The sequence below is a fragment of the Thamnophis sirtalis genome, unplaced genomic scaffold, assembly GCF_051295495.1.
Source record: "Thamnophis sirtalis isolate CommonGarterSnake01/CBP01778 unplaced genomic scaffold, rThaSir2_p1.2 scaffold_13, whole genome shotgun sequence".
In the NCBI taxonomy this organism is placed as follows: Eukaryota; Metazoa; Chordata; class Lepidosauria; order Squamata; family Natricidae; genus Thamnophis; species Thamnophis sirtalis.
The window spans coordinates 12,147,425-12,173,335 of record NW_028261393.1 but is presented as its reverse complement, the minus strand read 5'-3'; the positions used below and the strand labels follow the sequence as shown (position 1 = coordinate 12,173,335).

The 25,911-nt window shown below is 45.6% G+C and overlaps 2 protein-coding genes across 3 annotated transcripts in view; one reads left to right on the top strand and one right to left on the bottom strand.

The window, feature by feature from the left end:
- Positions 1–6,008, top strand: part of LOC106544528 (beta-1,4-galactosyltransferase 3) — a 33,015-nt gene extending 27,007 nt beyond the window's left edge. The window contains exons 5-7 of the mRNA XM_087728416.1: positions 2,379–2,501; positions 3,074–3,178; positions 5,447–6,008. Of these exons, the coding sequence (XP_087584542.1) occupies positions 2,379–2,501; positions 3,074–3,178; positions 5,447–5,597 (379 nt within the window). The 3' untranslated portion in view covers positions 5,598–6,008. The remainder of the gene's footprint in view (positions 1–2,378; positions 2,502–3,073; positions 3,179–5,446) is intronic.
- Positions 6,009–11,765: 5,757 nt separating this feature from the next.
- Positions 11,766–25,911, bottom strand: part of LOC106544526 (dual specificity tyrosine-phosphorylation-regulated kinase 1B) — a 32,129-nt gene continuing 17,983 nt past the window's right edge. For both annotated transcript variants that reach the window (XM_014060818.2, XM_087728061.1), the window contains exons 2-11: positions 22,778–22,923; positions 22,186–22,305; positions 21,733–21,921; positions 19,864–20,011; positions 18,462–18,748; positions 18,046–18,192; positions 17,473–17,613; positions 15,980–16,283; positions 15,729–15,835; positions 11,766–15,602 (exon numbers count right to left, since the gene is read on the bottom strand). In XM_014060818.2, the coding sequence (XP_013916293.1) occupies positions 15,207–15,602; positions 15,729–15,835; positions 15,980–16,283; positions 17,473–17,613; positions 18,046–18,192; positions 18,462–18,748; positions 19,864–20,011; positions 21,733–21,921; positions 22,186–22,305; positions 22,778–22,840 (1,902 nt within the window). In that variant the 5' untranslated portion in view covers positions 22,841–22,923 and the 3' untranslated portion in view covers positions 11,766–15,206. The remainder of the gene's footprint in view (positions 15,603–15,728; positions 15,836–15,979; positions 16,284–17,472; positions 17,614–18,045; positions 18,193–18,461; positions 18,749–19,863; positions 20,012–21,732; positions 21,922–22,185; positions 22,306–22,777; positions 22,924–25,911) is intronic.

The following is a 25,911-nucleotide window of genomic DNA, read 5'->3' as shown; positions in this document are numbered from 1 at the left end:
AGTGTCAAGCTTGATTGAGATGCGGTGGCTCAGTGACTAAGACGCTGAGCTTGTCGATCAGAAAGGTCGGCAGTTGGGCGGGTTTGAATCCCTAGCGGCATGTAACGGAGTGAACTCCCGTTACTTGTCCCAACTTCTGCCAACCTAGCAGTTCGAAAGCATGTAAAAATGCAAGTAGAAAAATAGGGATCACCTTTGGTGGGAAGGTAACAGTGTTCTGTACACCTTTGGCGTTGAGTCAAGCCGGCCACATGACCACAGAGACATCTTTGGACAGCGCTGATTCTTCAGCTTTGAAATGGAGATGAGCACCGCCCCCTAGAGTCAGGAATGACTAGCACATATGTGTGAGGGGAACCCTTTAAGTGTTAAGCTTAAGACTAGCAATATGTCTTTCTTAAATATGCAGCTGCTTCCCCTTCCCCTGTTCTAGTACACTTTTCTGAGAGAAAATCGTATTCAGAAAGGGAGCTTGCTTTCCACTTTCCATCTAGAAATAAGGTGCAATTTGAGTGATTAAAGAGCAAGAAACCCTGGGTTTAAATCCTTCCTCGGGCATAGAACTCAGCAGCTGGAAGTCATTGTTTCCCCAGCTTATTTCATTTCTTTTTTTAAATTTCTTTCCATTTCCATTTTGAAAATAGGGTGCAATTTGAATAACTGCCAAGAAAACCCTGGGTTTAAATCCTTGCTCAACCATAAAATGTACCTGCTGGCAGTCATTGTTTCCCAGCTTATTCCCTTTGCTTGATTCTTTTTACTTTTATATGGCTTCCCATGAAAATGGATTCTTGACAATCCAGCCCCCAAATCCAGGAACACAGTCGTGAAAAAAAGAAAAAAATAGAATTAGGGTGAAGAAGCTGATCTCTACAAGGAGTGTTCTGACCGAGGCTTCCCAAGAGCATGAAGCAAACTCCTGGTTCCGACAAAAAACCCTTTTATTAATTGACCGTGAATTCTGCTCATTCACAACCAGCAAAGTCTTTCAAGGGAGGATTTACAGTCACAGACCTTAGCTGGCTTGGAGAGCTGACAGGCCGATATCTGCAAAACTTGGCAAGGAATCTCGGAGCCTCACAAACCAATTAAGTGGACTAATTGTCTCCTGCAAACTCCTCTCCCCTTTCGCTCCTCTTTTATTTCCTCTGGGAGGGGCCATTCATTGTCCATCTGTGGCCTTACTTCCAAGTTGACCGCTGTTCTTTAGCTGTTCCCTTCGTCTGGCAACTCTGCGCATTCGCACACTGGGAACAGGCTCCAGCTGTTTGTCTGCCTCACTAAAGTCTGACTTTGAAGGCAGCTGATAACTGACATATGGCCCTGGCCCCCTCTCTGCCTCCGATGCAGAACTCTCATCAGAGCCTTTCCCAGACTCCAGGACTGGCCCAGGTTCCTCCCCAACCTCCTCGCTGTCCGAATCTACTGCCAGCTCCGCTGGTGGGCCACAACAAGGAGCATATTCCACAGGGCAGGTACAACAACAGAAAAGGTTCTTCTCCTGGTCTCGGCGGACCCTCCTAACCCTTAGCCTAGGGGTGTTAAACCCACATCATCGTGGCATTGTCACATGATGTATTGGGACTTCCCCCCTCCACTAAATTGGAAGTGGGAGTGGCCAGTGTGTGACGCATCCGGCCCGCAAGCCGGGAGTTTGACAGCCCTGCTTTAGCCGCTGGATCTGTGAAGTGCCTCTTCTGCAAGATCTAATAAGGGTGAGGCAGTCTCAGAAATGGTCACCGACTCCTTCATTTGCACCCAGAAAAATCCCAGCAACCAGTGCAGCTTGCGGAGCAGAGGTGTAACATGTGGATGCCGAGGGGCTCTCCTAACTGCCTGTGCTTCCATATTTTGAATCGGCTGCAGTTTCTAGAGTGTTAAAATAGTGGCATAGGAACCATCGGTATAGCCTTGAACTCTAGAGGAAAGGTGATTAAAAGCAAGGCCTTGTTAGATGGGAAATCTTATTGACTGTATTGGCTTGTCTGACTAGCAGAGAGGAAAGGCAGGTGCTTTCCATCAAACAAGGGGAGGAGGGATTTTTAGATATCCTGGAAGATGAGTATCAGCCTATCCACCTTACAATCAGCCGCAAGACAGGGGACAGTCAGGTGCCATCTGGGATTGGCAGCGTGTGATGAGACTGCCTTGAAAGCCTCCATGGTACAAATGCAAGGCCTTTCACCTTTTATCCGTTTGGTGGGAACCAACTCTCAACGAACCTTCTCGCTAACAAAATTGTGCGTTGGGGGTAGGAATGTCAGCCCACAGGTTTCTGTTTTGCAGGGTGTTTTTTAAGTTTTCAGAAAGATTCTCGTTGTTGCGTGGATGCTGCCTCTCTTGTAAGCAAATGTTCTCCTTCATCGTTCTTCCGGCAGGCTTCCCTACAAGACATATTTTGGAGGGGTTTCGGCACTTAGTCCAGAGCAATATATGAAGATGAATGGATTTCCTAACAACTACTGGGGCTGGGGTGGTGAAGATGATGACATCGCCGTCAGGTATGACTTTTATGGACAGGTCTGTGGCAACCTGGGCTGGAAATAGTCCAAGGAAGGACAGTAGCAATACCACTTAGACTTATATACCACTTCACAGTGCTTTACAGCCGTCTCTAAGCGGTTTACAGAGTCAGCCTCTTGCCCCAATCTGGGTCCTCATTTTACCCACCTCGGAAGGATGGAAGGCTGAATCAACTTTGAGCCTGGTGAGATTTGAACTGCCAAATTGCAGGCAGCCGGCAGGCAGCAGAAGCAGCCTGCAGTACCGCACTGTAACCACTGCGCCGCCGTGGCTCAATCTCCAACCACTCATTAATAGTCTGTATTAAGTCAGTAAAAAATGATAAAAGATGTATTCTTACTTCCACGTGAGACTCCTTCACGTAGGCAGTTAAGGCAGCAAATGTTTTGTCTGTGTGCTCCCATTCTTCCTAGGCAGATTAAAAAGCCAGTTTCCATCTGGAGCGTGGTAGTGGGGCAATCCCTGAGTATATCTTTGATTCTAGAAGCAGCCATCCCTGTTGCAATCACTTGCTAGCTTCTGCTAATGTTTCTCCTTCCCCTCCTTGCAGGGTAGCCCTAAGTGGAATGGTGATCTCTCGCCCGTCTATTCAGTATGGCCGTTACCGCATGATCAAACACGGACACGACAAGGGCAATGAACAGAATCCCAAGAGGTGAGCAGAAAGAAATATTTAAGGAGAATTTGTAGACGGAACCTGCTCCCGCCATCGAGTGCAGTTCGCCTGTTCCATACAATTCCTCCTCTTCTTTTTCGGTCATTCTTCTGTTCATAAATGGGGGGGGGGGCTACATGGGGCTGCCCTTGAAGAGTATTCGGAGACTTCAGCTTGTCCAGAATGCAGCTGCGCGAGCGATTGTGGGTGCACCTCGGTACACCCACGTTACACCTATCCTCCGCGAGCTGCACTGGCTGCCCATTGGTCTTCGGACACGCTTCAAGGTGCTAGTCGTTACTTTTAAAGCCCTACATGGTATCGGGCCTGGCTACCTGAGAGACCGCCTCCTGCCAATTACCTCCCATAGACCTATTAGATCCCACAGAATAGGCCTCCTCCAAATCCCATCTGCCAGCCAGTGTCGGCTGGCAACTCCCCGGGGAGGGCCTTCTCTGTGGCTGCTCCGGCCCTCTGGAACGACCTCCCCATTGGGATCCGGACCCTCACCACCCTTCCAGCTTTCCGCAAAGCAATTAAGACCTGGCTGTTCCGGCAGGCCTGGGGCTGTTGAATCTCTCAGCCCCACTCGAGGGTATGACTGTTGTTGTTTTTTAAAATGTGTTTGTCTTTTATTTTTTATTCTGTACCCCCTTCCCTCTTTGATTGTTAGCCGCCCTGAGTCTCCCAGGAATAGGGCGGCATACAAATTGAATAAATCCAATCCAATAAAAGCCATGACATATGCAGAATCTTCTGAGCCTGGATATAGACCCCCTATAGGTACCGCCATGAATAACTTGCAAGGAACAATTTTGTTGTGTAGAGGCAGCAGTGAAGTGAACTGGTCAGGTAGCGCCCAATATTCAGTTGCTGATTTATTCCCAAATCCGTACTCTGTGCAACCGATGGAAAGTTGTCAGCTTGTCGAGAATTGAAGTAAGGATAAACTGACACCGTGAAGAAATCTGCAGAAAAATAGAAGGACAGGAGAGGGTAGTCAGACCGACAGACAGGTGTTTTTTAATCTCCCTTGACTTAATATATATTATTTCCTGCATAGCAGATCTGCCAGACTGCCATTAGAACAGCAAATGTGAAACTAAGTAAATTTAAAACTTTGGCCTTCTTTGTATGTTTTGTCTATAATAATAGGAGTCATAATTGGCAGTGATCGTCTGTCAGGTTCTAAAAGCAGTAACACTATAGCCATCTTTCTGCTTTACCAGTATGGGTAGTCCTTGTTTAGTGACTGCCTTGTCTAGTGCAGTGTTTCTCAACCTTGGCCACTTGAAGATGTCCGGACTTCAACTCCCAGAATTCCCCAGCCAGCAAATGCTGGCTGGGGAATTCTGGGAGTTGAAGTCCGGACATCTTCAAGTGGCCAAGGTTGAGAAACACTGGTCTAGTGACTGTTCACAGCTATAGCAATATAGCACTAGCGATAGCACTTAGACTTATATACCGCTTCACAGTGCTCGACACCCCTCTCTAAGTGGTTTACAGAGTCGTCATATCTCCCCTAACAATCTGGGTCCTCATTTTACCGACCTCAGAAGGATGGAAGGCTGAGTCAAGTTTGAGCCAGTCGGGATCGAATTCCTGGCTGTGGGCAGAGTTAGCCTGCAATACTGCATTCTAACCATTGCGCCACCACGGCTCAGTGATAGTACAGTTACAATGGTAAGAAAATAGTAACTTTATGGCTAACCCTCACATTTACAAACTTTGGAGTAAAGTAAAGCTGAAGGGTGATAAACAATCATGGTTTTGCCTAGTGATTGAATTGCCAGTCCCAATTATGGTCACTTAACAAGGACTACCTGTATCAATTCTCCCATTTCCTAGCCACTGATTCCTGTATCGTCACTCCCTTTCCTTCATTGTTCCTGAACTTCAGCTGTGATGTGTTTTCAGATCCCGAACGGTCGTCCTTGGAGTTGGGCAGGGGAATACTAACATGACTGTTTTCGGATTTATTGCTAAAAATGAATGCTTCTGTTCCTGGCTTTTGTTGCAAACTGTTAAAAGCATTAGGAATTTGTGATAGAGGATGCATAAAGCTTCTCTTAATTTGTAAATACGGGAAGCTGTTGATCTTAGTCGTAGATCATAGGGCTGGAAGGGACCTTGGAGGTCTTCTAGTCCCACCCACCCCTACTCAAGGCAGGAGACCTCATGTCAAATGGCTGTCTAGGCTTCTTGGGGAGGGAAGAGGAGAGAGGAGGAGAAGCTAAGGCCTCATTTCTTCCCAAATGTCTCCTGCAGATTTAACTTGCTGGCCAAGACGAGGAGGACGTGGAAACAAGATGGTATGAACACCCTGGAGTATGACCTGCTCTCCAAGGAACTCCACCCTCTCTATACCAACATCACTGTGTTCATTGGGACTGAGAAGGGCATGAAGCACACCACATGAGGCATATCCGACAGAGTGGCGCGGGGACAGGAGCCCCACCCTGCACTGCTTCTGGATGGACGAAACCAAAGATTCCAGTGGGGGAGATCTTGCCCAGAGTCGTCGGGTGGCTGTGATCATATTCTGACTGCAGATTCCAGCCAGGGTGCTGTGAGCAACAGAACTTGCAGTGACTGAATGAGGATTTTACACAGCCCACTGCCCACCCCACCCCTTTACCCCCAGGTTTGGGCCTTTTTTTAACCCTGGGGATTGAGGTGGGTTACCTGACCTTTCCTGGGATGCCTTCCGAACCTTGGCTGGAGGAGCGGCGCTGAAGTCATTAAAGGGGCTCCCTTTAAGCAATCCGAATTTTCAGAGCTGTTGTGCGGGGGTTGGCTTTTTTCTTATTAAAGTGCAATTTATTTTAAACGTAATGGCCCAGTGGCGGTTTATTATGATGTTTTTCTCCCATTCCTCCACCCCTCCGGAGCCTGGTTCCAGAAGGAAATGATTGGGAGTCAGATCTCCTGAACGAGGGGCAATCTTTGCCGGAAGAGAAGCTGGGCTGCGTTTGGCTAGAGAGCGAGAGACATTGGAGGAGAGCCCCAGCACACGAGGGGCTCCGTTTCTGGAGCTGGATTGCAAGTCGACACATTAACATCGGCCAGTGATGGCGAACCTTTCTGTCGTTGCGTGCTGAAGGCACGAGGAAACCCCCCCCCCCCGTGTGCTCCATCCCCACACATACACACATGACCTCCCCTCCCCCACCCACTCATTTTTGGCTTACAGGTCAGTACGGGAGGATTTCCAGGCCCAAAAGGGACGGGTCTTGCATGGCGCCCCCATGCCCCATTTTGGCTTCCAGGTTGGTGCAGGTTCAAAATGGATGGAAGCAGCCCCCGCCACCCTCCGGTGCCGTTTTGGGCCTGGAAGACCTCCTGCACCAACCTGGAAGCCAAAACGGGGCACAAGGATGTGGTGGGAGGCATGCGCGCATCTGAGGTGGAGCTGGGCTGGGGCGACGGCTGGAGTGCCGAGAGAGGCCTCTGTGTGCCACCTGTGCCATAGATTTGCCATCACGGACATAGGGGTAGTTTCTGCCAAGTGGTGCCAGAGGAACAGTAGACTTGCTTGCACACCTTCAGTAGGGTCTAGATCTGTGTTTCTCAACCTCAATGGCTTGATGTGGATCATGCTGACTGGGGAATTCTGGGCGTTGAAGTCCACCCATTTTAAAATTGCTGTGGTTGAGAAATAGCAATAGCAATAGCAGTAGACTTATATACCGCTTCATAGGCCTTTCAGGCCTCTCTAAGCGGTTTACAGAGAGTCAGCATATTGCCCCCAACAATCTGGGTCCTCATTTTACCCACCTCGGAAGGAAGGAAGGCTGAGTCAACCCTGAGCCGGTGAGATTTGAACCGCTGAACTGCTGATCTAGCAGTAGCCTGCAGTGCTGCATTTAACCACTGCGCCACCTTGGCTCTGGTCCAGAGCCACTGGTCCAGATGAGCACGATAAAAATTAAAACACTGTGGCTCAGAAAAAGCCTTCCGTTTTTCATTCATCTGTACCTGTGTTGCATATGGCACTCTGGTTCGGTTTTACTCCTTTCAGATAGTAATCCCAAAGGTGTTTTTTCGAGAGGTAACTGGACTCCCCCACCCCACCCCGAAGATGTTTCACTTCTCATCCAAGAAGCTTCTTCAGCTCTGTCCCTGAAAAAAGCTGAAGAATGTTCTCAGATGAGAAGTGAAATATCAGTTCAGTTCACCAGTTGCCTCTTGAAAAAAACCCCTTTGGGACAACCATGACCTGGACGACGGAGAATCTCCATAGACTTTCAGATGGTAAGTTTCAAAGGAGTAAATAGGAGGGGATTCCTGCCATTAACAACATATCTGGTCAAACATGCAGGATATCTACAGTTCCTAACTGTAACTCGGCAATTTTTTTTTTAAACCAACCCACACAATTTCTAGCTTTTCTCATTTGAGTTAACTCCCGTTTGTTCTGTCGCCCTTGAAAAGCAGCGAATAGGCCAGTTTGCACTTCCCAAGGGAGTGGGTGGCAATAATCTTGCACTGCAGACTTCCATCTGTTAGCATTTCGTGGCCACCTTCCATTTCCCCTCCCTCTTCTGCTGCTAACAGATTCCCCCTCCCCGCTCCCCCCCCCAAAAAACTGTCCTGCAATGAACACAGCAATGACCTTTATGAACAGATCGTCTTTTTAGCCTTTCTCAAGTTATGCAAAAACTCTGCAGGTCAGTTTTGGCAAGAGGAGCTTGTACTTACTCAGAAGACCAAAGATTTGGTCAAGTTTTCCATCTCTCAGGCTGGGGGGGGTCAAACAGTACGCCCCTCAGACAGGGTCCGCAATTTGGGAGTCCTCCTAGACCCACAGCTGACTTTCGAACACCACTTGTCGGCTGTGACCAGGGGGGCATTTGCCCAGGTTCACCTGGTGCACCAATTGCGCCCCTACCTGAACCGGGAGGCCCTCACAACAGTCACTCGCGCCCTTGTGACCTCTAGACTGGACTACTGCAACGTGCTCTACATGGGGCAGCCCTTGAAGAGCATTCGGAGACTTCAGCTTGTCCAGAATGCAGCCGTGCGAGCGATTGTGGGTGCACCTCGGTTCACCCACGTAACACCTATCCTCTGCGAGCTGCACTGGCTGCCTATTGGTCTTCGGATACGCTTCAAGGCGCTAGTCGTCACTTATAAAGCCCTTCATGGTATTGGACCTGGGTACTTGAGAGACCGCCTGCTGCCAATTACCTCCAATAGACCAATTAGATCCCACAGATTAGGCCTCCTCCGAATTCCATCCGCCGGCCAATGCCGACTGGCGACTACCCGGAGGAGAGCCTTCTCTGTGGCTGCTCCGACCCTCTGGAACGAGCTCCCCGTGGAGATTCGAACCCTCACCATCCTCCAGGCCTTCCGCAAAGCCCTTAAAACCTGGCTGTTCCGACAGGCCTGGGGCTAAAGAGTTTTTGCCCCCCTTCTCGAATGGTATGATTGTTGTGTGTTTTTAAATTTTGTATTGTTATGTCTTGTCTTTTTTATCCCCGTCTGTACCCCCTTCCCTGATTGAATTGTGAGCCGCCCTGAGTCCCCTTCGGGGAAAAGGGCGGCATATAAATGTAATCAATCAATCAATCAATTTGCTGTAGACCAGCAGATACACCAGCCGAGGCACAAGGACCATATATCATCCAGGTACTGATGCGAGAGAGAGAGAGAGAGAGAGAGCGAAGACGGAGGAGAGCCTTTTCTGTCATAGTTGGAGCAGCAATGTAGCCTAACTGGAGAAGCGGTCTGAATTCTGTTAGCTCTACAGCAGGGGTCCCCAACACCCCGTGGCCCATGGACCAACACTGGGCTGTGACGTGCCAAAACGGGGCTGCGGAAACAAGCGAAGCCCCATCCACAGGATGCAGAAACTACGCCCTCTCTGTTCCACGGAACCGGGAACAGGTGCCCAAAAGGTTGGGGGCCGCGGTTCTATAGCAGGATAGAAGCAAGTTCGCTATCCTGCTAAGTGGCTTCCATGGTGTTTACATATTTATTTTCCAAAAGGAAAGTTTTTTAAAACAACAACAACAACAAAAGGATAGCTTGAAGCTGAACAAAGTCAGGAAATCGAAACAGAAACTTGGATATCATCTGTACTTCAAAATAGGGAAGTTTGAAAGGACACCAGGGTGATGAATCATCAAGGAAGCAATAAAACTTAAGAAAACTTCCTTCAGGGGGAAAAAAAAAAAACGGCATTACTGAAATTGAGGGCAGGAGGGAATAACCTGGTGCAAGAAATGTAATTTGGTGGCTAGGGAAATGGGGGGAAATCTTTGGGGAATACCACCTGCATAAAGACTTAACATTGTGGTTTGAATCCTGGCCTGAGCCAAATGTGGCTTGCTTTGCTTTTGGGTTAGAGGGTTTTCTGAACACACCTGCTGTGTTGTGTTTTAAATGCCCTTAAAAATACAGCTAGAGACCCTTTTGGATTCCTGTAGACTGTTGACAAACAGAATTCCTCAACTCTCGTCACTGTTAAAAAGACTATTTCTCATCAGACCTTTCCAGGATGGAGTTTCCAGAAAAGGTGGTGAATAAAAGGTAGAGCTGTGTTGGTATGTACTGATCTTTAATAAAACATGGAGCCCAAATATCCATCCTGCTTCTATCTATTATCATTTATTGCAGATGGAAATTGGAAAGTAACCAATGGTTCCCCAATGGTTCCTTGGCATCTTAAAATGAACAGGACAAGTTTGGCTGAAGAATGATTGTTGCTTCTGCAAAGACAACTTCTTGCCTTGCTATTATTTGTTTTTGCTTTTAAATGTTTTGAGCACGTTAAGTAAGCATGTGGTTCAGAAGATTGAAAGCTCCTGTGGAAACGCTGCTTGCTCATGGGACAAAAGGATGGCGCTCCAAAGGTGTTTACAAGCAGCAGGCAGAAATAAACATAAAGAAATGGTATCGCACATTCTAATTGACACAAGTTTGAAATTGGAGGGGTGAGGTAGCCGGGCCAATTAAAAACTCCTGCCCTGCTGTCTTTTCATACCAATGCAGCATTCCCAATACGTATGTACAGGTAATCCTCATCTTACAACCATTCATTTAGTGACTGTTCAAAGTTACAACACTGAAAAAAAGGATTGGTCCTTGCACTTGCAACCATAGCATCTCTACAGTCACGTGATCAAAATTCGGTCACTTGGCAACCAGCCTGTATTTGCGATGCTTACAGCGTCCCAGGGTGGGGATCACGTGATCATCATTTGGGACCTTCCCAGCCAGCTTTCAACAAGCAAAATCAAAGCTGGAAGCCAGATTAGCTTAATGACCACGATTCACTTAAAGACTGCAGTCATTTTTTCCCACACACCCTGGCAAAAAAATGGTTGTAAAATGCAGCACGCCTCACTTAGAAACAGAAATTTTGGTCCCAACCGTGGTCGTAAATCAAAGACTACTTGCACAACGACTTGTGACTTCAGTTGATGGTAACCAAAGGCCTCTGCGTTGTTGTGGGCATTTCAAATAAAAACAAGGGTCTTTTTATTGGGGAAGAAATGGAAAAATTGCCAGAAATGACACACACATTTAACGAGTAACTAACTCCTCACAAGGTTCTGTTAGGGTTAGTATCCCCATTACTGTTTGGGATATGGTTCAGTTTTTGTTCATATCCTCCCAAGAAAAACCATCTGCTAATCCCAAGCAAGCCAAATCCACACTAATATCACCAGAATAGGGGAAGGGGGAGAAATTGCCGTAATTTGAAGAGAGATCTCCCCTTTCCCCTGTTCAAAGTGCATAGAAGTTAACAGCACCATTAATTTGGTAGCAGGGACTGATCTCTGCTAAAAACCTGTGTGTGTGTGTGTGTGTGTGAGAGAGAGAGAGAGAGAGAAGGTAAACCATTTGGCAGGTCGCATTTCCCCCACCTAGCAATGTACATTGGCTTTCCCACGGACTTGCAGAAGAAACTGGGTGAGGATGGAATGTCTACTGGGAGGACGGCCTTCCAAACTGGCCTAGCTATGGCTATGCTGCATTGAGCTCGATAAATGAATGGCTGTTTGGCTGCATTGAGACTTATTAATCCAATTAGCTCGTTATCTAGGCAGATATTTTTCTGTGCTCCTTTAATAATGTATACAACCCGTTTTCTCAACACCCAAATGCACAGGTAGACCTGGTGCGGAATATATCAAAAAATTACCGCATTTGACTTGGATCAGGAAGCAAGTTGTAGAGTTCATGGCTGAGCATAATAAACTTAAAGGGAGGGAAAGGTGAAGGAGGAAAAAATACCCTCACATCAGGGTGTGTGAGCCTATAAGGATACACAGAACAGCTGTTCTTACGGATCTATTGTAAAGACGTTAAGACTGAATTAGAAAAAAGTAGCACACATTGTATAATCCTAGGCCATGTATTGCATAAAATTATTAACAGGAAGAGAACCTGGGGTTGTCAAAAATAATGGGGATCAGAAGTGTGTGTGTGTGTGTGTGTGTGTGTGAAGTTTCTGATTTTTTCCCCCCATGAAAAACCTGCTTGTGATTAAACTAATCCCATTTTCATGTAATATCCTCAGAATGAAAATAACATTATATTGGCGACCACAGCAATACATCAAGAGTAACGATAGCGGAGTCCAACATGTGGAATTCTGTATTTTCACTGTATATAATCAGACAAGACTAGAAGTTGGAAAGAGAAAATCAAGCTAACCCAATCAAAACAGTAATTATCTCAAACACACACCCTGAAACACCGGGGATGTCACCCATTAGTCAAAATGGTGAATTAAAAATGAAGGGACTTGAGCAGATTAGACATTAATATCCTCAGCAACCCTATATATAGGCTATGATTTGTACAAGCTAGGCAAATTGCAAATTTCCATTTTCTTCCCTATTTGTCACTTTGAGGTACAAGATGGTAAAATAGCTCTCCTCAAGAACCAAAAATACGCTATCATTTTTGTTACCTATTCACCAAAGCAAAATACAGGTCTCATGGCATAAACCCAGTGGGGATCTACAGTGAAAGACTGACAAGGTAGATGGTGTGTGACTGGTTAACCCAACATGCTACCCTTAATCCAAATCTAAACAAATCATATCATGACTTAGTACAATGTATGAACCTCTCCTATGATTTTTAGTAATACCTTGCCTTTAATCACATCAGCCCAGGGGAAGTTAACAGCCCTATATCACTTTTTAAATCCAAATGGGTTTTTAAACACAAGTTTATGCTACAAGTCTCCCTGCTTACCTGAATTAACTTTGTAGTGTTAGGGATTGTATTTACAGCAGCTTTTATCCCCCACCACTCTAATTTGATCTTGTTTAAAACCAATCGCCATTGTCATTTTTTAAAAACCCCAATTAAAAGTCGGGCATGAACACTTGGGCCTAATCCAGGCAATTTGCAATTAAACCACTGAAACAGGAAAGTCCATGTTTCCATTGGTTTCCATATATTATTCTTAGATTTGTATCTAACTGGAATGAACAGTGACTTTTATTTTTTGCAATGACAACCATTCCTCGGGTGGGGTAAGTTAAAATTCAAGAAAGTTTAAAAAATCTACAGAACCGAGAAATCATTTCCTTCCCTCGTGCACCTGCACGCACTACATACTGCTGCGGTTCGTTTCGGCTTGTAAAATATTTGTTAAAACACAGCACAAGAACTGTATTTGCAGTTACAGCTACCCTGTGGCAACTAGCATTTCAGTTAATTGGTACCAAGATAATCACATAAGAGGCAAGTTGCAGAAGATGAAAACTTATTTCCTTCCTTCGTAAATTGTGTGCATTTTGAAGAATATAGATGGATGAATGACAAAGGTGTGAAAATGTGAACTCCATGGTGGGGAGGGAGAGACAACAGGTAGGCAAGCAAGAACACAGAATCCTTTGATGCTCATCTCTAAACATTTATCATTTAAGGAGGGCTTGCTAGCTAACAATACATTCCCAAGTTTAGCTTAAATTCTAACTAACGTCAGCTCAGAATCAGCATCCAAAACTGCAGGGTGGGGGCAACTTTTGGGATGCTTGCTGATGAGTGGCAGTGCCTGAGGATTCTGGTTCCAGCAGAAAGTTCTTCGCACAAGTATCACTGAGTGCCAATTTAATTTTTTTTATCCACTGTGAAAATTATTCTCAAGTACGACTGAGTTAGACTGCCTATAGCTATTGCTGTCTCCATAGCCCTCCTCCCTAACTGGCTATCCATGCCACTCCACCTCTGCAGTAATACGTCTTTCAAACTTCTTTAAGTAGCAGCAACCTGTGCAAGGTTATGTACCCTTGTTGTAAATAGCACAACAAAGCCTTGCAGCCTTGAGAAAACTTAAAATACCGTAAACCTGTGTCGATGGCGAAGGATGCTTTGCTTCAGCTTTCTCTAGGTGGCAATGGACGCTACAGGGAAAACCGCAGCGCCCTCACTCCAACCATCCGAAACCTAATGAGCTGCCTCCCTACTTCACCAGGTCTTGTTTGCACACTTTTAAAGCTAGCCTTTATGGCAGGTTTTCAGGAAACTGGATCCTAATATCAAATGTCAAGCTACAACGTACCTGTGTGTTATGTGTAATGACAGCTAAGCGCAAGGCTAATATTAACACAGAGTGTGAAAACCTGTAGCTCTCCGGATATTGCTAAATTAGAACTGTCATTTATCTCTGGACAATAATGGCTGAAAGCCCATGGGATGGGAACGTCACAAGTTTCTTAACCCTGGAATGAGTTTCTAGACTAAAAAAGGCTGTGCGCCATAGACAAAAGCCACATTCAACCACTTGGTATTTCCACTGAGGCATCACCTTTGGTCTGACTTTAGCCAGGCCTGGAACTATGTGTCCTGCACTAGAGAACAAAGAGGAGAACACCTCGTTCCAGAGCAATCTGCTGGTGCTACAATACTAACACAAAACATCTCTAACTCTGGTCAGACACTAGCACTTTTCTTGACTGCATAGTATGATAGCACTAAGCACCTGGTGAGTAACAAGAAGCAAGTGGAAAGTGGAGATCTGCTCTCCAGGAGACCTTTGGCCTTGGTGCATCGGTTTCTTGCCTATCCAACAGGGAAAGGGAGGGAATGGGAGGGGGAGGGGGGAATACCCATATGAAGTTAATATATTGGTGCATGCTTGGGTGCTAAGGTTAAGGACCAATCTCAAGTGACAATGAATAGTGATATCGGGTCACATCCCTCATTCTCTGCACAGCTTCCAAACTTCCTATTCAAGAAAGCAGAATCAGACGACTGTGCAAAGATGCAAGAGCTCAAGTAAGGCAGAGTTAACAGTTCACAGCCATGGTCCAGCTCAGGTCCCACTTTGCCACCTTTTCCTAAGGTAGCCTGGCACGTGTGGTTCCACCCAAGGATGTCAGAGCACAGACCTAGGCACTATCCCCTGGCATACACATAACAAGAGGCAGGTCCAAGATGGCTGCGCATGAGTCAGCATAAACATTCGCTGGTTGGGGCAACCCTTTATTTCCAAGCAGGGAGGGAGTTTTAGCAGCAATTCCCATGGGACCACACAGGCCACCAAGCCCATCAGTCCATGTAGTGCACAGGAGTCTGTCTGTCCGTCCAAGCACAGAATGTTGAAATCTCTCGCACCAGGGAAGGGAATGGCTGGCAGGCCACATGTCGCTGAGTGAATCAAGAGGGGCTGTGGCCAGGAAGGACCGCAGGTCAGAGAAAGCACTGACTGAAAAGGGGGAAGGCAGCATCCAGTTTGCAAGGGCGGCAGGATGCTGGCTCCACATGCTTCCCCCTCTCAAATCCCCCCTCCCTCCCTCGTTCCCACCCCGTAATGCTTACCACTGGCAGCAGGGTCCTGGGTAGTAACAGGACCTGGTCTCCAGACTGGCCACAGCCAGGCAACCTGACCCATCCCACCCCAAATCCTGGCCCACTCAGATTCTCGCATGTGGAGAAGTGCTCTATGGGCACTAGTTCCCTGCCCTACAGTTAGTCCCGGCCCGTCCAGGCTCTGGTGCAACAAAGGAGTGCTCTCGCTGGGCACCGGCTCCTAGCCTGCCGGGCCAGTCCATCATCAGGAGCTGGCAGCTGTGCCCTGGGGCACACAGACGCCCATCAGTGCAGTCTCGTCAGTGTCTCGGTGCCCACGGCCACGAAGTGGATAGTTGAGGCCAAGTCCCTCAGGGCGTGAGCCGCCAGCAGTCCTAGTCCGGAAGGCCGAGGCGCCCAAGTGCAAGCCGGAGGAGCCCAGCCCAGTGGGGTTGCAGTCCAGATGGCGAGGGCCCAGAGACACCTCCATGGCCTCCGGGAGTGGAGGAGATAGCGGGAGTGGAGGGCGCTGGTATGGAGGGTGCCCGCTCGGGGGGAAACATGGCATGGCCTGACTAGGTGTGGGCTTATGAGGTAAGATGTGAGGAATACCCTCGTTGTCACCGCTGGCCCAGAGACGCATCTGCTGCTGAGGAAGCGCCTGCGGGAAAAGAAGAGAAAAGAGGAATCATGATAGAGCGGATGGACACAGGAAGGCGGTAGCCTTGTTCCTTTTAGGACAAGGGTTTCAGAGAAGAACTGCAGCCCTAACTGGCAACCAACATACCTGGGGACTCTGCATCTCACAGTCAGCATGCACTGTGCCCATGTTGCTGTAGTAACGATTGCTGTAGCGGTAACCACGGTTGTCATTGGAAGAACCACTGGAACCACCTGTGTGAAGACAGGACAGTGGAGAACAGAATACTCACCAGATGGACTAGCCTGAACTCTCCCGAGCTGAAGATGGAGCAGGAGTGCTGGGAACATAAGGAGAGCTGGAAAGAAGGGGAGGGGAAGGGAATGAGAGAGACATACCCGAACTGGAGACAGAACTGGTGGTGCTGGTGGAGTGGCTATGCTCTGTTCCCAGGCTTGGTGAGGTGCTGGCACTCGTATTGGTGCCCTCATCAGCAGTTTTCTTGAAAAAGTTATGCTGCAGGGCATAGAAGGGAGTGATGCGGCTACGGGGTTCATAGTCCAGCATGCGCAGCACTAAATCCTTGAACTTCAGGTAGTCAGAAGGCGAATGGCCCTGCTCTCCTGCACGGCGTCCGCCTGGGCCCCCACTCTCTACCCCTAATACTTCATGCAGCCGCCGCGTCCCTGGAACCTTGTAGTCCTAAAAGACATCAAGACACCAGCAGGAAAATTAATGGGAAGCTGGAGAGAATATGCAATGTTCATTACGGTACAGAATCAAAATGTTTTAACGTAAGTTCCACCGGAAATAATCTCCTTGTCTCCTTCGAGCAAAAGGCTTAGCATGACCCTAAAAGCCAACCCAAAAAACAGCATGATGGCTATTCCTCAGGTAAGCATTTTTGAAGTTGTTTCCTACAACTTCCTTTGGTGTGCAAGAAGTCCGAAGGGAAAAAAAGACCAGAATGTGAGTAGAAAGAGAGCAGACAAAAGAGTCCATGTATGTCCATTTTAGATAGTGCTCAACAGGAAACATGCCAGAATGAAGACTTTCATCATGAAAACCCATTTCTTCAGTGCTCGCCTTTAACAGGGTATATTAGAGCAGACTTACAACTATTATTATTATATACGTTATTCATTAAACATGAAACTCAGCCAACTGAACATTTAAAAATGCATCACAAATACCATTGACTGGTGCTAATGGTTGGTACGGTTTGCTGCCAGCGTCCTAGGTATCAACCAAGGACCTTCTTAAAAAATGTAAGCTGTTCCAAGTAGCGCAGTTTTTTGCAGTTCCGCTGGTGTTATTGCAGGAAGCTGCAATTTGTGGATGTATCTTGAAAAAGTTCTTGGACATGGTGCCAAGTGCCCCGATGACAATGGGTATCACTGTTACATGCTTCATCCATAGCCGTGTAGTTTCGATGGCCAGGTCGCAATATTTCATAATGACCGGTGGATTAATTTAGCAACTCGGTCATGTCTAGCTTTGTAATCAGTTTGTGCGATTTTGCTGCATTCACATATTAAATGTGAAACAGTTTCGACTTTGTTATTGCAAAGTTGGCAGTTTGGGTTGTCAGTGGATTTTTGTATCTTCGCTTTCATGACATTTGTTTGTAGTGCTTGTTCTTGAGCAGCCAGTATTAAACCTTCCGTTTCTTTCTTGATAGTTCTCATCTTAAGCCATGTCCATGATGATTATCATCATCATCATCATCCTCACTTCAGATGCATTTGAGGGCACTGATCTAACATAGCAGGTAGACCTTTACTGCAGTTGTCTGCATTTTCTTGAAAGGCAGCAGAACTAGGAGTCAGAAGAATCTTCTCCCCACCCCCTTCCCACCCCCCAAGACCAAAGAGTTGTGCAGCGTTATTACCTTCCTGCCATCTTTGCCCCGCCGGAGGACCCAGCCCCCCTCGGGCATCTTCTCAAAGTATTTCCGAGCCTTGGGAGCCTGCTCCAACATGTGAGGTGGGGGCAGTCCCAGCACCTCCACAATCCGGCTCATTTGATCCGCCTGCAAGAGAAAGGGGAAATCACAGGATCAGGGGCAGCAGGTGACAAGACACAACTTTGCAGACCTTCTCCTCCCCACCTCCCCCTGATATTAATTCCTGGTCTCCTCATTTCCTCAATGACCTCAGGGATCCATCTATACCAGGGATCCCCAAACTTGGCAACTGTAAGACTTGTGAACTTCAACTCCCAGAATTCTCCAGGCAGCATAGCTGATTTGAAGTCTTAAAACTGCCAGGTTTGGAGACCCCTGATCTACATGCTTACTGACTTAGAAAACTGTGCTCACGACGCTCAGACACATCCAGTATTTTTGACTCAAAACAACCGAGGTTTGGCCTCAGCTCTCTGACTAGGGACTGGTGGCCCTCCCAACACAGTTCCAATTCCAGTTGCTGTTGAGCTGTTCTTTGAACTGTAAAGATCACTTTACCTCATTGGCACCACTAAAGAGGGGCTCTCCTGTATGCATCTCCACCAGAATACAGCCTAAGGACCACATGTCGATCGCCAGGTCATAAGGCATGCCTAGCAGCACTTCGGGCGAGCGGTAAAATCGGCTCTGGATGTACTGATAGATCTGCAAGGCCAAAGATAAAAGAGATGATCAAACGTCTGTACTGAGTGTCTCGGAAAGGCAGGTGGGATTCCTCTCTGTGGTCCTCTTGTCAAATGGCTGAAACAAACCAAACAAACTCCCAACTAGGCCAAGGGCAAAATGTGCTGAAGACCTGAGAACGAGGGGACCTCTTCAAGTTCAAAAAGCGCCAAGGTGAGCCAAGGTGAGGTGCGGGATGAGGCCCTGGGAGACAATTTCAGGGGGCAGGTTAGAGTCAGAGAGTCACTTACACGCTGGCCCAACTGGCAGGAGCTGCCAAAGTCCACGATTTTAATGGCACTGCGCTTGGGGTTGCAGAGCAGGATGTTCTCAGGCTTGAGATCACAGTGGATGATGCTGAGTTCAGGTGTTGCCAGGAAGAGCAGCGCAGTGCACAGCTGCTGAGCAAACTTGCGGGTGAGATTGAGAGAGACGCCACGGAAGTTGGTGTTACGAAGCAGGTCATAGAGGTTGTAGGACAGCAACTCAAACACCAGGCACAAATGGCTCCGGAACATGAAATGACGCTTCAAGTGCACTGAAGACGTAAAGAAGAAGCAAAGTGCTATGATAACATGGCCTGCCTGCTACAATCCTCTGTGATCATTTTGACTGTGTCCCACTGAAAGAACCTGGTTCATAAAGTGTGTGTGTTCAGTACGTAAATAAATACCACCTCAACTGACAAATTCCTCTCTAGAGTAGGGGGTTCCCAAACCTCTGGCCACACACTGGTCCCTGTCAATGGCCTGTTCATACAGTTGGAGGCGAGTGGTAGGCAAGCAGGTAAAGCTTTTTCTGTATTTGCAGCTGCTTCCCAGTGCTACCATCACAGCCTCAGCCCCATCTCATCTCATCTGGCATTAGTCTCATAGGAGTGCAGACCATACTGTAAATTGTGCATGTGAGGGATCTAGTTTGCACACTCCTCCTCCCTTCACCCCACCAGTGGAAAAAGTATCTTCCACGAAACCGGTCCCCAGTGCCAAAAGATTGGGGACTGTTGCTCTGGAGTATCATGCCAATGAAATCCTGTCTTCTTATTAAAAGGCATGCTGTTGGCCACTTCTCTCCATCCTGTCTTTAATTAATTCCTCCAATGCATGGAAACTTCTCATCAATCTCCAGTCCTGGCTAGATCTTATTTAATGTTTCTTGACCAATTCCAGAATCTCTCCCTCCTGTTAAGAGACTCTAAATGTCAGGCGTGCCTCCCTCAATAACCAAGAAAGAAAACTTCTAAATCCATTGTTAGTGGAATTAAAATACTTTCACTGGTTGGGAAAAGATGGCAGCGAAAGTAAAGCAAGATCTGAGCCAGAAAGGTGCGAACCCAGACATATCAATCAATTTCCCAACTCCCTCCCCCCAATGACCCCCACCTCTGTGTCCAATCTGCAACTCTCTAAGGTGTCATGTGGGTTGCATCTCCAGACAGCATCATTACGTTGGTATGCAGGACGGTTGGGCCTTGACCAGGTCCAAATACCGGCCATCAGCATGGCAGAAGATGGTGAGAAGAAAACTCCCTTTACCATATCACCTCCAGTACCATTTATTCCCATCCCAAATACCATGACCCCCACCCGTTTCTATGGCAGCCGATAGCAAGTAAGCAAAGCAGATGCTGACATTACTCCCACAAACTCTCACCAATGTAGTATTTCATTTCAGTGTCATGCTGGTTCATGAGCTCCAGCAGCCGCAGTTCAATCTGAGCCTGACTCAGAAATGCTTTCTTGTTCTTGATAATCTTGATGGCTACCCATTCCTGAGCCTGTTGATCGTAGGCCTTCACTACCTTCAGGAGCAGAAAAAAAACATAATATAATTACCTTGTATTCAGTAGCTTATTATTTATTACTTTGGTATATGCCACCGTTTCTGAAGACCCCAAGCAGCTTACAAGTAACCACATAAAATGAAAGCACAATCAGTCAGTATCAGAATGAAAGGGCCTTGGTGTGTCATCATTTGGACAGCAGAATCTCCCCAAAAGCACCCCCTAGAGCAGTATTTCTCAACCTCAGCAACTTTAATATGGGTGGACTTCAACTCCCAGAATTCTCCAACATCCTGTTAAACTCCTTAGGATTCACTGGCACAAACCTCACTCATATAACTCATATAACCATGCAAAATGAGGCCTCTATCAACTCAGATGATCCTGCCTAGATTGTATCTAACTGAGCGAAGTAGGCTGATTTGGTCCTTTAAATGCTACAGACAATCTGGCTTGGTTTTCCCTAATAGGGCTACTGCTGGATGGTTATCCACTATTCAGTAACAGTGGCGAATATCTTTCATTGCTCTTACGTCCCAATGTAGGCATGAATTTGAGGCTTTCCCTATGTTCAGTCCCATATATTTTTCTTTTCACACCACATTTGCTCTACTTGACTTTTAAATCATATAATCTCCCAGAGCTTCTCAGAGTTCCAATACGCTCTCTTAAGTTGATGGCCAGAGATGGGTCACTCAGAAGCAATTCTGTCAACCCCTGCAGCTGCACCCTTCCCCCCCCCCCCCCCAGTTTAGCAAATACTCGGTAATACTGTCCATTGGAAATCAGCAAGAATCATTAGGCACTTGGGTTGGGTAAATCAAACAAGTCCTTCCTCAATTAAATGTGGGGAGCCAATCAATTCCATAGTAACCAGAGAGTGATCCTACCCCTAGACTGCATCTTTTAGTGCTCCAAAACAAAAACCAAAAGTAAAAAACTGAACATGTAAACCACCATATGTATTAGGGCCACAATCCTGAACAAGTCCATGAATGTCATGGCAGTCATGAATTCAGAAGCTGCAGCCCCATCTCCTAATGAAGGAAAACTGAAATTCCACTACCACAAGCTTAAGTAGGAATAAATCTGGTGACAGGGAGTCCAATAGTGTCAATATCCCTAGCCTGTCACCAAGCTCTAAGACCACAATTCCACCATGTATGATGTCAGCAGTTAACTCTCATGGTAAACTAACAAGTGGAATCATTGGTCAAAAGAGGAAAACAGTCAAATTTGCCAACAATGGTACTCTTTAGGAATTGGAAAAGGAAACTTAGCTTAGAATGAGGTGGAAATACAATTCCTAATTACTTATAGGAGACAGCCTTACAGAGACAAATGACCAGTCCATATAATATAGTACTGTTTCCTGACATGCGAAAAGTCTGTGGGATTTCAAGCAGAATGCTTACATGCCCTTCTTTGGAATGCAAAATGGCTTTATGTAGCCTTCAAACCATATGCTCTACCACTGGCCAGTGGCTCTTTCTTTCTGAAGATTGAAGATAATTGGCTGCTATATCTACACTGTCTTCCATCTGATTTAAAACATTATCTGCGTCAAAAGAAGGTTTCCAGCCCATGTTCACAATGGAAATGAGTACAGCCCCACATTAGAGAGAGAAAACATTAGAGAACATTTCACCGATGCAGCACCGCCACCACTGCCATCTTGGACAACATATGGTTACAGATCAGATACAACATTATTTTCTCTGCTGCTCCCATCCTCTGACCTGTCCAAAGGATCCTTTGCCAATGAGGGAGTCTATCTCGTAACGTTCTAGCCAGCGCTCGCCATTGCGGACAATGTAATCATAGTTGTCATCATCATAGCCTTCGTTGTGCACTTTCCGTTCCTTTTTGGTACTTGTGTCCTCAGGTGCCACCTGCAAAGCTCGGCGTTTCTTCTTAGCATAGTAGACCTGTCAATTATAGTAAAGATCAGGGTGTAACTAAAAACCAACCAACCACCCAAGCAAAAAGAAAATGTGTGCGTGTGCTGTGCTCCTTAAAAAAATGAAAGTTACTTTTTTTCAGGGCAACAACTAAAGTCTCAGAATGTCTACTGAGAGAACATGAAACGGTACTATCAACATATAAAATGAAGGAAAAATGAGGCTGGTATTTATGACCTTACTGCTCTTCCTCCTTTCATATTTTAATCTGTTGCCCTCAAAAGAACTCACCTCATTGATATGCTTGTATGTTTTGATGAGGTCCACAGAGAGCTTGCGCAGTGGGGCTGTGGCAGAGTCCCGAAATGTAAGTGGGATCCTTCTCTGAAGAATGGCCAGGTCTGGCATGATCTATGGAAGAGAAATAACGAAAAGACAACAGTCAGATATACTGTAGGCATAATTCCCATGGAATTTGGGGGGGAAAGTTCCACAAAGAAAAGAGTGTGCAGTAGTGATGTTAAGATGGCTGTATTTTGATTTTGGAATATAGAGCCTGTCAACCAAATTTGAGCTTCCTTTAAAGGCTTGACCAATAGTTTGATATCACCTGGAGGTTGTAGCTGATATTATAGAAGCCAAATTCCTCTGAAATTTCTATCCATGTTCCATGGTTTACAGTCTGAATGAGTGCCTGGATTCTAATAGCAGGTGCTAAAAACCAGGGCTTCAAAACTGCAAGATATGCATGCAGATTTTGGTTGGAATAGCTAACGGTCGAAAGCGGGGAAAACAGCTTAACATTTTAACTGCATGCTTTTTGAAGATGAGCTGAATGGGAGATCGCTAAGGAAGGCAGAGTCAGGATTTTCCAGGGAACTACCTGCTGATGCTCAGCCATGGTCTGGATGCTGGAGAAGGGAGCATGGCTGTGCTGGCTCGACATGATTGTCTCAGTAGGAAGAGAGCGGCCCAGAGAGGCAACCTGGCTGCAGGGAGGCAGCTGGCATTGTGGGGTGCTGCTGCCACCTAGAGGACAAAAAAAGAGCCTAGGTGAGAAATATTGCAAAACATAGTTGTACTGCCCCAAAAATAACATTATGCCTTGACCACAAAATGAACTCCAGTTTAAGAACGGGTCAGGTAACTCTGTTACAATTTAGAATGAAGATATGGCCCAGAAATTCGGTTCTATTCCCAGCTTCTCTGTAGGAAAGGAGGAGAGCTGACAATAGATCTAATTTCCTAAAATAGCCGAGAATGACAACAGAAGTACATCAAATTGCTGTCTGTATTTCACTATTAAGTATATTTCTTTAGTAATACTGTAAACCACCAAGTGAGGGTCAAACATATCCAATCCACTATTTTAATGCTCATATGTCCTAGCATTTACTTTATTTACCTAGACTTCTCTGTATATTTGCCAAATAAGAAGACCACTGAATTTATTTGCGCAGCTACAAGGTATTGCGTTAAGAAATAAATGGAATGCATTTCATAATATTTTTCAGACTTAGTGCTTGTGGAAGTATCTACTGAACAACACCAAATGGAAAACTGAAGGCCAAATAGGAGATGAATGAAATGTTGGCACCGAGATTTAAAACCACAGAAAAAGGAAAAGAGAAAGAAAACTAAGGATACCTCCCAGAACACTTTTAATCCCTCATTCAGTACATGTAAACTCTCAAGGGGGGCTTTCAACTGTTGAGCAATGCAGCATGGCAGGTCTGGTGTTAAGACTCTGTCCACTAAGATTTGGGTTCAAACTCCTCCATGCTCAGTCCTGAAGGTTACTGGGTGACCTTCAGAACAATAACTATCATTCAGTCAATCCTCCTAGAGCAGAATGGGGAACTATGGCCCCTTTATGACTTGCGGACTTCACCTCCCAGAATTCCTGAGCCAGCCATGCTGGCTTTAAGTTAAAGCCCACAAGTCATAAAAGGGCCATCGTTCCCCACCCCTGTCCTAGAGGTCTGTTCAGAAGATCAAACAAAGGGAGACCCAAAGGGAGGCCCTCTGCTTCTTAGAGGAAGGACAGGATAGAAATGCAATCAATTCTCGGTCTGGGAAAAAGTTTCTCTTTCTCTTTTAGAACCAAGGATGCATTCCTGAGGATGTCCTATCACTATACTGTAATGGGATTTGGGAAAGGGAAGATAACAGGATCACAGATGCAGGCAAGAGAAGCAAGAGGAGAAACGAAGGTGGGCCCAAGCTTGAAAGGCATAAAGGAGGGGAAACAAGTGGAAAACGAGAAGAAGGCATTTGCATTAGTTTTCGGTGAATACCTCTCCTTGGATACATTTTCGGGTAGGCTGAGACCACAAGGATTGAAACAGATGATTAGGTGGGGCTTAGGCAAGAAGCAAAATTTTGTCATGCAGCCAAACCAAATTGCTTAGGGCTGTGCAAAATGTTGAAGTGGTGACTTATTCCAAATGAGATTCAATTGAATGCCCTTTCAAATCAAGCCTATGATTTGAGGTGTCTTCAAATAGCTTTGGAGTGATTTGATGGCGATTCAAAGATTCCTTGCAGTTTCTGGCTTTCAGAGTTTTAAATATTATTATAATTTTCCTTCCATAAAATGACAAAGCTGAAGAACAAAGTAGAAGGGGCTAGATTCCCTGACGGTGACATGAATAGCTGGACAATGACCTATGCCAACAAAACAGGTGGTCTGAGAGTGGTGAACTCATTGATCTTTAATCGTAACAAACTTACAAACAGGTTTTTGATGTTTTTATTTCTCAATTGATTCCGGCAAATTCTTTATAGTTTGTTTTCTCATCCCTTCTAGCAAGTGAAAGGGGAATAGTTCAAAAATATATTGCAATTAAATCCTCTAAAGTAGCCAGACAAAATTTTGCAGGGTTAGTGTCCTCTAAAAGTTCTATCATTAAAGCTATTTACATCCCACTCTGCAAATAAAGTAGTTGAAAAGTTTTAATTCCTCTCCATTAGAGCTCTTCTCTTTTTTAAGTAAAAAACAAAACAAAAACCAACTATCAAAACTTTGAATAGGTTCAAATCTAATCTTGATGCTTCTAAATCTTGAATCTTACATGAAAATCAAGTCCTGCCATTTTCAAATACTAAATTTTGGGTTCATATCACATTTTGGTTGTTTTATGCACCCCTACACATTTTAACATCATGTGTAGTGATTACATAGTGAACAAAAAGGTAAGTATCTTAAAATATTTTAAATTATCTATATGTAATCATAAATAATAACAGAAATAACTGTAAATTATAAATACCTATATACAAGTAATAGACATTAAGCTTATCATTAAATCTAAACCATATAGCAATATAACCACTACAAATAAAATCACTTTTTCAACATACGGTAGTTAGGTAAAAGAGTTCCCAAGTGTTTATGGGGTAATCAATTTTTAACCGTTGCTGGCACTGCCTTGAGATTCTAGACTATTATTTATTACTCTTCTTCCACAATAAATAACTTTTTACTCTCAGTGCAAGAACATATCAATGTGAATGTGTAGAATCCACTTTTCCTAACGCACAATTATTACAAATAGCTCCAGACAAGGTCCTGATAAAACACCACAGTGAGCTAGAGTTTTACTAGAAGTTTTACTAGAAAAGTAATGAACAAGAATTCATGGAATAATCTGGCAATGGCACCTGTCCATCTTGCTTGCTTCTAATTTCAATCTATGTCACACATGATATACTGTATATGCTGCATTATATCCTAGATGCACTTCCCCCTATTACACTGATATAAAGAGGAAGGCCAAGGGCTCATTCTGAAGCTGTTGCAGGATGTTTACAATCTGGCAAGTCAACCATATTCCCTGTGCAAAGAGGCCATGTCTCCCCTCAGCTGGAAGATCTATTCTAGCTCTCAGCCTCAGCCCCAATTATAGTGGCCAGGGGACTTGAAAAGAATTGTCCATTTATTTTCTCTAGATCAGTCAGAAAGATCTGGACATCTTCACATGGTTCAAGCCTCAAAGGCAATAAGGTGCAGAATCT